Source organism: Caretta caretta, chromosome 2 (assembly GCF_965140235.1).
Source record: "Caretta caretta isolate rCarCar2 chromosome 2, rCarCar1.hap1, whole genome shotgun sequence".
NCBI classification, from domain to species: Eukaryota; Metazoa; Chordata; order Testudines; family Cheloniidae; genus Caretta; species Caretta caretta.
Genome location: NC_134207.1, coordinates 116,938,356 through 116,951,136, shown reverse-complemented (window position 1 = coordinate 116,951,136; position 12,781 = coordinate 116,938,356). Strand labels below are relative to the sequence as shown.

Here is a 12,781-nt window from a genome sequence, read left to right as displayed (position 1 = left end):
ATACAATAACATATAATACAGTAACTAATAATACTCTTACATAATACTTCATAACTGTGGTCAAGCATCATTACTCCCATTTTAAAGATGGGGAAGCAGAAATGCAGACAAGTTACATGACTTGCTTTAAGAGTCACAAATAGAAACCAGCAAAGAGTCCTGTGGCACCTTATAGACTAACGTATTGGACGCATAAGCTTTTGTATTGGAGCATAAGCTTTCGTGGGTGAATACCCACTTTGTCAGGTGCATGTAGTGGAAATTTCCAGAGGCAGGTATAAATATGCAAGCAAGAAGCAGGCTAGGGATAACAAGGTTAGCTCAATCAGGGAGGATGAGGCCCTCTTCCTGCAGTTGAGGTGTGAACACCAAGAGAGGAGAAACTGCTTTTGTGGTTGGCTAGCCATTCACAGTCTTTGTTTAATCCTGAGCTGATGGTGTCAAATTTGCAAATGAACTGAAGCTCAGCAGTTTCTCTTTGAAGTCTGGTCCTGAAGGTTTTTTGCTGCAGGATGGCTACCTTTAAATCTGCTATTGTGCGTCCAGGGAGATTGAAGTGTTCTCCTACACGTTTTTGTATATTGCCATTCCTAATATCTGATTTGTGTCCATTTATCCTTTTACATAGGGACTGTCCAGTTTGGCCGATGCACATAGCAGAGGGGCATTGCTGGCACATGATGGCGTATATTACATTGGTGGACATGCAGGTGAATGAACCGGTGATGGTGTGGCTGATCTGATTAGGTCCTGTGCTGGTGTCGCTTGTGTACATACGTGGGCAGAGTTGGCATTGAGGTTTGTTGCATCGATTGGTTCCTGAGTTACTATGGTGCGGTTTGTCGTTGTTGGTGAAAATATGCTTCAGGTTGGCGGGTTGTCTGTGGGCAAGGACTGGCCTGCCTCCCAAGGCCTGTGAAAGTGAGTGATCATTGTCCAGGATGGGTTGTAGATCACTGATGATGCGTTGGAGAGGTTTTAGCTGAGGACTGTATGTGATGGCCAGTGGAGTTCTGTTGCTTTCTTTCTTGGGCTTGTCTCACAGCAGGAGGTTTCTAGGTACACGTCTGGCTCTGTTGATCTGTTTCCTTATTTCCTCACATGGGTATCAGTTTTGAGAATGCTTGGTGAAGACCTTGTAGGTGTTGGTCTGTCTGAGGGATTGGAGCAAATGCGGGTGTACCTCAGCGCTTGGCTGTAGACAATGGATCATGTGGTGTGTCTGGGATGGAAGCTGGAGGCATGAAGGTAGGCATAGCGGTCGGTGGGTTTTCAGTATAGGATGGTGTTAACGTGACCATCACTTATTTGCACTGTGGTGTCTAGGAAGTGGACCTCCCATGTAGACTGATCCAGGCTGAGGTTGATGGTGGGGTGGAAGCTGTTGAAATCTTGGTGGAATTCTTCCAGGGTTTCCTTCCCATAGGTCCAGATGATGATGTAGATGTCATCAGTGCAGCGTAGGTAGAGAAGGGGCGTGAGTAGACGATTGCTGTTCCAGGTCAGCCATAAAATGTTGGCATATTGTGGGGCCATGCAGGTGCCCATAACAGTGCCACTGGTCTGGAATTGTCACCAAATTTGAAGTAATTGTGCTTGAGGATAAAGTCACAGAGCTCAGCAACCAGTTGTGCTGTGGCATCATCAGGGATACTGTTCCTGACAGCTTGTATTCCATCTGTGTGTAGAACAGAATAGAAACCAGATTTCCTAATCCTTAGTCCAATATTCAATAGATTACAATCCCTCCAAATATGAAGCTCTTATCAGTGAGGGATGTTAGTGTTCTCACCAAAGGTCACTATTTAATGTATAGTGGTTTATCACTTAAAGAAAACACCCCTCACACCTGAAGCACTAGACCACTCCACAAAACTAGAGATAAGAGTCAGCTTTTGAGGAGAAACTCTAAACTAAGGCCATGTTTACACTAGTGAATTTACAGCGGCACAGCTGTAGCAATGCAGCTGCGCAGTTGTAAACTCACTCACGTAGCCGCTCTATTCTGATGAGAGAGAGCGCTCTCCCGTTGACATACTTAAACTACCTCAACGAGCAGCAGTAGCTGTGTCAGCGGAAAAGCATCTCCTACTGATACAACACGGTCCACACCGGTGCTTATGCTGGCAAAACTTAAGTCACGCAGGGGTGTGGATTTTTTACACCTGAGCGACATAACTTATACCAACAAAAGAGCTAGTGTAGACATAGCCTACGTCCAAGCCTTTCTGCTTTAAGTAAAAGTGAAAATGTAAACTATCCTTTGCTTTGATAAAAGAAAGGGTGGTTCTTACTAGAAGGATAAGAGTGATGGAAAAATCAGCCTTCCAGCAAGAATTTAAGGATACTTGAAATTAGCATAATTAAACCTTAGATGTAATCTGACAGCTATGTTAATTTACTCTGCTTCTGACCAAACCCTAAGGCTGGAAAGTCCACCCTATCCTTGTAATCCCTAACTTAAATTGAAGTGATAAATCCTCTGACGAGCTACACAGGACATTTATGTATTAGATACAACAGTTATTAGTTAACTTTGGTGAAAAGCAATTTTAAAATGTGTGTATGGAGCAAAGTTGGCTTCTCCTGGCAGGAAAAATGGATATAAATTTCTAGATTTATCTGGTCAAACTAGCATGGAGACAAATTAAATCCACTTAAAATGTAACTAAAAAATGGCACCTTGTTTTTCCCATCAGATCTGCATCCTGCGTGTTTAGATTTATAGCTACTTTTTCTATTAGAATTTAAGAGTATAAAAGTTAAAGGGCATACCACCTCTGTGATGCTGGCAGACCAGGTGCCAGCTCATGCCAAGGTCCCTCAGCTTCACTGAACATTGACAAAGGCGTAGCTGGAAACCAATCTGCCTCGCATTTGTTTTAGTATTCTAAAATAGATATTAGAGTTATAAGAACATGTTTAGACTTTATGAAATGCTTGTAGGAAGCTGCATATATTAATCTTACTTATAATATCTGTATCCTATGTTATAAGGTAATATTTCCATGTTTGCTTTGTAACTATAAAAGTTTGCAAAAACTGTAAAACCACAGTCAGGGGAGAAGCATTACCAAGTGTGAAATACTTGTTTATCACAAGAGGTATCATCTCCTCCCCAACAAAAGAAGGCCAATAGACATCAGAAAAGGTATTGTGGAACATCAGTGGACAAAAAAAAGACTGATTTGCCGCCCCCCATGCCCCAGGAAGTCGAGATGTGCATAAACCCTAGTCACATCAGTTTGAGGTCTATGGGAAGGAGATAATTTTTCATCCCTGTACTGCTAAGAATTTGGAGAGGGTAATATTTTTAAATATAAGAAAGAGATCCCCAAGCTGCTTGGCTTGGCTTAGCCCTAAATGACATACAGAGCTTGCATATTATAGCAGCTACTGTTGCCCTTTAGAACCTAAGACTGTATCTCATTTGTGTGTATGTTTACCTGCTTCGACTGTTTAAATAATACTCCTGCAGGAATTCTGCACCACTGCACAATTTTGCAGAAAATGTTGTGCGCACAGAATTTCCTTTCCCCCACGGAAATGGGCTGCGGTGCTGCTGGCCACCACTAACAGCGGCTGGACCTGGCAGAGCCCAGCTCAAACATAGAAGACACTGCCAGGGGAGAGAGCTAGAGGGTTCCTGGCAGCTGCAGTTCCGTACACCCTGAGGGAAGGAGATGGTGGTGCGCAGGAAACTCCACACAAGCCTGGGACCAAGTTTCAGGCTGTTTCTGCATCTGGATCCCTGGGCTCTGCGGGGGGGGGGTTGGGGGGGAGTGATGCAGGTATCTGGGCAAGGGGAAGCCCTGCAGCTGGGCTCTAGGTGTGTGCGCGCAGGTATCTGGGTTGGGGGGGGCCCCCAAGGCTGGGCTCTGGGGAGAAGGGGGTGTGGGTGTCTGGTCCCCTGACTGGGCTCGGAGGGGCGGGGGGTAGAGAAACAGGAACTGAGTTGTCACAGGGGTTTGTTTTAATTCTCCACTCCTGGTAGAATTTGTGTGTGTCTCTGTATTATTACAAACATACTTGCTGACAGATATTCTGAAATAAATTACCAAAATAATTGAAACTGGCATTATTACGTAGTGTTATTTTGACCAATAAAATTTGCAGAATTTTAAAATACTGTGCACAGAATTTTTAATTTTTTTGGCACAGAGTTACCCCAGGAATAAAATAACTTGTATTTCTTTTTCAATACATCTTTAATTAATATTATAGGGTTGACTACAAAATTTGTCTTTGATTTGAGATCTGAAGTTCAGTTGATGTGGGGCAAGTGACTGGTCCTTTGGGACTGGAAGTAACCTTAATATTGTTGGGATCTTTGACCATCTATCACAAAGGTGGGCTTGCGTGGATGGCAAGATAGACTGGACTGCCAAAGGGGACTGTCTGTGACTCCATGTTAAGGCTGTTATAGTGCATGAGTTCACACTTGTTAGAGAACTTGTCACACTTCTCCACAATGGTTGGAGAAATCTAATAGAACATACACAACAAGTTTGGGGTTTGTGCCCTAATCCTTGACAGTCTCCCCTGAGGGTGGCACTTACGCTTGTGAGCTACTCTAGACAGCTTGACAACCTCATTATTATATTAAACAATGTTTGTAAAAAGAAAAATTGAGCAAAATTATTAAAGAAAGTCTGCATATTATATCAGCCTAATCAGATGTTGATCTTAAGCTTTCAATGCCACACTCTTTTCCCTCAAAATGTAAATGTATGTGAAAACAATTCTTAGAATTAATCTTTTAGAAATACAGAATACTATTTACTTTTCTTAAATTTTGCTGCCATCTTGTGGCAATTATTTTTCACTCATTCAAAATTGAGCTTGTCTAAAATTTTCTCTTTCACCAATATATCAACCTTGTTTTTAGTCATCTGGATACAATTCATCATTCTTTAACTGTTCTCTTACCTTTTGTAAAATATAAAAGATCAACAACTGAATATTCTGCAAGAAGTTAATCATATTGTGGACATCCATAAAGCAAATAAATAAATATACATACAATACATTGAGTCTGGATTTGTTTTTAAATATAACAATCCATAGAAAGTAAATTTCCATCATAGAACACCTACAACTAAACTACTTCAACAAATTTTCTTTTCTTAAATGCAGATAAATTTGATGGCCAGTCAAATTATGACTAAAAGCCGTGGTTAGAATGTCATAATTCAGGCAGGCTCTGTTCCAGTTTCCACACACAATACATCTGTAAAGCATGTCAGGAATCCTTCATGATGAAAGATTCATAAATATATTCATGCACTGAACCTGCAAACTGCTCCATACAGAGAGACCCCTGCACGCATGGAGAGCTCCATTGATGCCAACAGGGCTCCACACAGGCACATGGCTCCAACAGATGCAGAGGTCCTCCCACAAAGATCCATTTGCAAAATAAGTCTTAGTATAACCAAGATAATGTCACCCACCAATGAAACTAGTAGCTGTTTAAAAACAACCATCAGCACCTATACAACAGAATATGATTGGAAGTAAAGAATACTGTACTCTTTGAAAACTGCAGGGTAAGTTTAGTATGTGTACAGAAGCAGTTAACCAGGTTGGACTTCCGCCAGGATACTTGGGCTAACACCTTCATCAATATTGAAAGATCCTGTAGCACTTATATCCACAAATGCTCATGTTATTTTTAAGGCTCAACACCTCATTTCTCATAATGATCCCTATAAAATTATGCTATGAATTAAGGTTGTTGTATACTGCATCTTATCTAGCAATACATTCACTGATGTCTCTCCCATTGAACTAATGACCCAGTCAGACCCTGCTTAGCTTTAGATCCAGTAAGACAACAGCATGACGGGTTATGCATAGGTTAACTATAGCACACTCCAGTGCAAAGATATTTTTAAATAGTCATTACACCAAATGAATAACTAGGTGGATGTAATCAGCACATAAGCAGATACACACTGTCAAATATTAAGGGAAGGGTAAACACCTTTAAAATCCCTCCTGGCCAGAGGAAAAATCCTTTCACCTGTAAAGGGTTAAGAAGCTAGGATAACCTCGCTGGCACCTGACCAAAATGACCAATGAGGAGACAAGATACTTTCAAAAGCTGGGAGGAGGGAGAAAAACAGAGGGTCTGTATCTGTCTGTGTGATGCTTTTGCCGGGGACAGAACAGGAATGGAGTCTTAGAACTTAGTAAGTAATCTAGCGAGATATGCGTTAGATTACGATTTCTTTAAATGGCTGAGAAATTAAGTTGTGCTGAATAGAATGAATATTCCTGTCTGCGTGTCTTTTTGTAACTTAAGGTTTTGCCTAGAGAGATTCTCTATGTTTTGAATCTAATTACCCTGTAAGGTATTTACCATCCTGATTTTACAGAGGTGATTCTTTTTACTGTTTCTTCTATTAAAATGTTTCTTTTCAAGAACTGAATGCTTTTTTCATTGTTCTAAGATCCAAGGGTTTGGGTCTGTGGTCACCTATGCAAATTGGTGAGAATTTTTACCAAACCTTCCCCAGGAAGTGGGGTGCAAGGGTTGGGAGGATTTTGGGGGGGGGGGGGAGATGTTTCCAAACAACGTTTTCCCAATAAATCCAGATAAACATTTGGTAGTGGCAGTGGAAGTCCAAGGGCAAAGGGTAAAATAGTTTGTACCTTGGGGAAGTTTTAACCTAAGCTGGTAAAAGTAAGCTTAGGAGGTTTTCATGCAGGTCCCCACATCTTTACCCTAGAGTTCAGAGTGGGGAAGGAACCTTGACACACACATTAAGAGAACAGCCCTTTATCTGCCAAATAATATTTGATTGCTTTAAGTTTGAGAGTTGTGAGCACAAACTATCAAGGAAAACTCACTGATTCACTCACCAACTCTCTCAAAACTTTTTTTTGGGGGGGGAATGACGGAAGAGAAAGAAGAACTAATCACATTTTTTAAACAGCTACACTACACTCCCAGTTACCTGAATTCCCTTTATCCGAAAAGCCTAGTTATCCGAATCCACGTGTCCTCCATGTATCACTATCAATCAAAAGCAATACATTCTTAAGGACAGATATACATATCCTTCTGTTTAAAGAAAACATGATGTGTAATTCATGCTACACCAGTATAACAATGTATCCACTCACAAAGTGGTTCCATGACAAAAAATTGTGTGCAGTTCAAAGCACAGCCCCTGTAACCAGCTGTATCCACAGCTGCATCTTCAGTCAGTGTTCCTCTTCCATCACAGAGCCTTGCAGCCTGGGTCATGGCCCTTCCGAGTAAAAAGTGCAGTGGGGATGTCACTGATGTTGCAGTCATCAGAGGGTAAAGCAAAGCCCAAGTGATTTTTCAGGCTGCCGCTCCCAGCAGTTTACTGCCTCCCAGCCTACAGCTAGAACCCAGCTCAAAATACACTGGACCCTCACTAGAACGCGGGATTTGGGATCTATGTGCAGTACTACTTTAACGCAGGGACCGCATTAAAATGAATTCCAATTAAAGTAATTAAATTTGGGATCCATGGCCACGACCACGTTATATGCGAATTCGTGCTATATAGATGCGCGTTCTAGTGAGGGTCCAGTGTAGTACTTCTATTTATCTGAATACCCAGTTATCCAAAAGTTTCAGATGTCTCCCAGGACATTCAGATTAGCAAATATATACAGTACTATCATGTTTCACACTTTCTGGATCTTAAAAAAAGTTCTTCATTTACAGCATTCAGAGTCAGTATGGATCCACTGCTCTCCTGAAATCTCAGATATTTGCTGCAATACAGAGCCTTTCCATCTACAGCCAACCAGGAGACTGCAACCATTCCTCTGATGATTCATCCACATCAGTGACTTTGTAACATTAAACTAGATTACTGCTCTTTACTCCAGCCAAAGCTTTTGAGAAACCTTTGTAATAACAGTGAAAGTGTGTGTTTGTAAACAAGCAGTTATTATATTTTGTTCATTTTAAATTGATTGCTTGTATTGATATAAGTGACCAAGATGCATTGGTGATAAGTGCCAGTGTACATTTCCAAATAAATAAAATATTTGTACTTCACCTATAATACCCTCTAATACACTTTTACATTTGCAGGTGTCTGGAAAATTAAATGATTTTGTTCTTTATATAGCAACAAATACAGTAGATGGAACAAGAGACTTGGTTAGCACCAATGTGGCCGGTGCTGAGGAATTGGCCGGCGTCAAAAAGGACGCCAGTGCCGGCAGTTTTGGCAGTGCCACAGCTCCTGAAGTCGGCCAGAGCTGAGAAACAGGGCTGAAACTGTAGGTCTGCCCAGTAATGGTCTTTGGACAATTTCTTCGTATCACTACCGGTGGTACTTGGACGGGTCTTGGAGCTATGTCTCCTGTCCTCCTGATGCTGAGGCTACTGACCTTGCAGGGAATTATGTTCTGACGGGCTGTGCCTCAAAGTTTGAGGAGGGAGTCCGTTTCTTTTAGTCCTAGTGAGAAAGAAAGGACTTTCTGTTCAAGGGATGCAAGGAATGAGGATTGGCAGATAACCTGGCAGAGCATGAGGGCCTCACAGGAGGAGAGTCCAGGCTCAGGACCGATGCAGGTCATAATGATTTCCTCATGAGGAGAAATTTTAACCCAATGTCCCGGTCTTTTCTGGCTCTGGCGGTCAGGCTGTGGCAGTGGGAACACTTTTGTGGGACGTGTCCTTCTCCCAGACAGTGAATACACTCCGAGTAGCCATCCATTACCAGCAAGGTGGCCCACAAGGTATGCACCTCTTAAACCCAGGGGATCTGAGCATAAGGGTGAGGGGAAAATAGCTTCTCGGTCTAGAAGGACACGAAGCAGGGGAAAGAAAAAACTAAGCTATGAAATAATTGTAAAGGTAAAGTTAAAAAACAAACAAAACAAACATATAAAAACATTTTCTTTTTAAGAGAGAAGAAAGGAAAACGAGAAGAAAATACTACCTATGCTACAACTAACAGCTAAGGCACTATTTACTGAGGGAACAGGAAAATTGGGCTCAGCTGTGGATTCTACCCCAGGCCAAAGGCGGTAGAGAAGCAACTGGGGGCAGCTGGACCACACAGCTCTCTATGTACGTCCTGCTCACAGTGCGAAAGCAGGAAGATGTGCATGTGCAGTTCGACAGGCACTGCTGATGAAGATCGCTGATCCCAGGTGCAAGGGGTGCTGCCGTACCTAAAAGTGATGCACCCATAGGGACATCACTCGAAGTAGTAGTATACATCTATTCTGGGCAGGAAATGCATGTTAAACAAGATTCTCTAAGAAGGCGCTAAAACGGTTTCAAATCTCAGTGTGTATAAAAATAAAACAGACCACAAGTAATATAAAAGCATGTTAAATGAAGTTTCATTATTATACTAGATCTTCTCTTTTAAAACAAATACTTACTTCAAATTCCTTAATAAAATAACGTATTTCTCCTTGAATAACTGGCCTGTGATCCAGCAGTCGGGAATGAATTTCTCCAATGTCTAGAAGAGTAATGAAATCCAAAGTTTTAATTTTCTAAAGACACAATCCATCCTAGGAAAAAACAACACAATGAAGCATAGAGTATTTCAAAAGGAGGAAAAGTAAAAAGACCCCATTATCCAAAGGACAAGCAAGATAATACAAGATTTCAACTAATGCTACCATAGTATCAGATGGCCTTCCTGGCTAATTCAGCAAACCCACCATCTTAAAACAAATGCCACAAAAAAAGAATATTCTGCCATCCCAGAGCTTCCTTGGCTCCTATGAGGGTGCATGCAGGGGTTCCATTCCCCCACCTATCACTCACTATTGGAGGCCTCATCCTCAAAGGACAGCTGCAGCATTTGCCTTTGCTGCTCCTTATAAGGGACAAGAAGCAGAGCAGAGTGAAACTAACTTGATTCTTGTCAGTTTCCACTGGGCCACAATTTGGGAAAGCTGTAAACATCAGTGAAAGCACCTCCCCAGCTCTAGAAGACAGTACTAGATCAGTTTAGAACTAGTCTGGAAAGTTTTCTTCACAACTATAATACCTAAAAATATATATATATTTTTAAATGTAAGCTTACATTCAGCAGTTGATGGAACTCACCTACAAAAACTTCCTACCTGCCACAGATAAGTAGATTATTTCAAGTTTGAGAAAATGGAAAAGATGGACAAAGTTTGCAACAAATAGAGTGTATAGTAAAATGCTGAATAGTATCACTGGACAACTCATGTAAGTTCAGATATTTTTAAATAGAAATTGAAGCAGAACAAAAATCAGAATAGTGGACAGCATGGTAGAGGAAGACAAAATAAGTGGCTTCCAAGGAGAAATTTAAACAAGAGGAGCAAGGATCCCTAAGTCAAACATTTTGAAGATATGGGTGCTTAAAGTTAGGGGTCTAAATAAGTGGCTCAATTTTCCAATTTGTAGAGCTCCCAAGATTCCCATTGACTTACTCAAAGCAAATGTGAGTGTCCAGCTTCTCTGAAGATCAGGACAACTATTAAGGGCTTTAAAGTTAGACTCCTAAATCTGAAAACGTTGGCTTTACTACACAGAAACAGGATGTCATTTCAGGTGGTGAAAGCAATACAAGGAAAGGCATGAAGGTGAGAGCAGACACAGATCAGACCATCCATCACAGCGGTTTTGCTACTATGCAAGAAGCAGGTCTATGAATTGGTAGCATTTGAGCTGCAGAAGATACAAAGGAAATGAAAAGCACTGCCAGCCAGTGATTAACAATGCTATCCTTGCTAGGACAACCTCAGAAATGGAGAGTGACACCAGGAGGAAGAGGTAGAAAACAAAGGTTATAAAAAAATAAAATAAAAACTGTCGTCCCAGATTACACTGCTGTCAGAGGCAGGCTACAGGACTAGATGGCCACCAATCAAGTATGAGGTAATCCAGAGGAAGGTACAAGACACGCTGTACTGAGAAGTCAGGCAATGACTTGTCCATAAGGGAAGCTCTGCCTAACACCAGGCGATTAGCACTGGCTTTCTGGCTTGACACTTGAGTATATACAGCGCTGTTAAATTCGTGCCCCTCGCCCCTCCTGTACTGCTCTTTAGCCGCACACCTCCAACCCTCCCCTCGATCTTGCTGAGCGCTCAGCCTCTCGCCACCTCGTGCCGCGAGCTCCAGCGGCGAACTGGGCGACAGGGGAGGGAGCGACTCTCCCGCCGCCAGCGTCCGAGGCGCTACTCGGGGGGTGGCCGGGGGCACTCGGGCACCGCCCCTCGCGCTCACCCAGCGGCCGTTGCGCGGCGCTCAGCGGGCCCGGGCGGGGCAGAAAGCAGGGGCTGAGCGCGGCGGCTCCGCCCTGGGCCGGGCCGGGGGCGGGGCTCGGACCGTTGGAGCGGCAGGTCTCAGTGCGGGCGGGGCCGGGCCCCCTCCTTACCCTTGATAATGGGGTGGGCCGGCGCCCTGCCCGAGTCCCGTTTCCGGCCGGCGGGGAGCGGGGATCCCGCAGCTTTCCCCGGGGCGCCGGGGCCGCTGCTCATGTTGCCGCACTTCCAGCTCCGGCCGCACCCGGGCGGCGGCCACCGAGCTACCACATGCGCGCGCCGCGGACAGAGGGCTCAGCGGGAGCGCGGCGCTCGCGCTGAGGCGTCCCGGCGGTTTTACGTAGCTCTCTGCAGCCCCCTCTGGTTCTTAGCTTCCGCCTCCTTCCCAACGCCTCGGTATAACGTCACTGGGCTGCGCCGACCTTTGGCCTCAGAACTTAAACCCGGGCCACCGCTCTCGGGCTTGAAGTTCGTTAGGGCGCGAGTGACTCGCGCTGCGACCGTGGCGACCCTGTTCGATGCGGCGGAGCCGTGGAGAGTACACGCCCCCACGACTGTGACGGTGGCAGCGCCCCAGTGGCTAAGCTGGGCACGATTGCGTAGGCCGCGGCCTCGCTGCATCCCACCGCGGCGGCCCTTGGTTCTGCGCTGCGGCTTCTGGCCCCAGCACCTGGTCCTCCCCGTGCCACAGCAGCGGCCCGCCGCCGGGCCAAGCCCGTCCCGCGCTGGCCGGGAGGTGACGCCTCTCCCAAGGCCCTGTAGCCCGGCCGCCGGCAGGAACCCGGCCTGCTGACAACAGCTGCTCTTCCTGGCGAGGCTTTCCCACCCCAGACTAGTTCACTCCCTGCAGGCGGCGGGGATCGTCCCTCACCCGCTCCGTGGAGCGGACACAGACCAATCGAGGGCAAGGGGGTTTTTCTGTACAACAGCTGGGTGCAGCTTGAAATTTAAACAGGGCCATCGAAAACTGTACCAAAATGAGGAAATTCAGCGTATAGTTCCCCCACCAACGTTAACTCTGCCTTCTTGCGCCTATGCATTACAAATGGACCTTTATCAGGCACTGCCAGAGTTTTGGTTTTTTTTAAAGTACATATAGGGTTTTTTCTATTGTGCTGTTTACTAAATAGCCTCTGTTGCAGTAGTCTGGAGTCTTGTAAGGAAATACATATGATTTTACATTAAGGTAAGAGTAGTTTTTTTAAAGGAAAAAATGGGACAGTTTTCATCAGATATGAAATGGGATAGAAGGCTGCTCATCACATTTTTGATAGGGTGATTCAGGGAAACAAGTGTAAAGCTTCCGAGCCTCGCACTTTGATACATCTTTCTGAAGGTCAGGAAACTAAAATAATTAATACTGTGTAACATGCTGACTGGGTTTGTGCTATAGTGCCATGGATGTGCCACTCACAAACAGCCCTCAACTGGGTGAATTTTCTCTTATTTAGGAAGGAGTGCTGGTTCAGGAAATATGTCTGCTTTTCCTGCCTCCGTAAGAGGAAGTGTAGATAAATCA

At 44.2% G+C, this 12,781-nt stretch overlaps 1 protein-coding gene across 2 annotated transcripts in view; it reads right to left on the bottom strand.

Annotated features, from left to right (window-relative positions):
- BLOC1S5 (biogenesis of lysosomal organelles complex 1 subunit 5) overlaps positions 1 to 12,084 on the bottom strand; it is a 33,237-nt gene extending 21,153 nt beyond the window's left edge. The window contains exons 1-2 of one of the 2 annotated variants that reach the window (XM_048839809.2): positions 11,376 to 12,084; positions 9,391 to 9,473 (exon numbers count right to left, since the gene is read on the bottom strand). In XM_048839809.2, coding sequence (XP_048695766.1) covers positions 9,391 to 9,473; positions 11,376 to 11,478 — 186 coding nt within the window. In that variant the 5' untranslated portion in view covers positions 11,479 to 12,084. Of the gene's footprint in view, positions 1 to 40; positions 1,661 to 9,390; positions 9,474 to 11,375 lie in introns of those variants that run through there. The other variant, XM_048839810.2, reaches the window with a different exon arrangement.
- Positions 12,085 to 12,781: the final 697 nt, after the last annotated feature.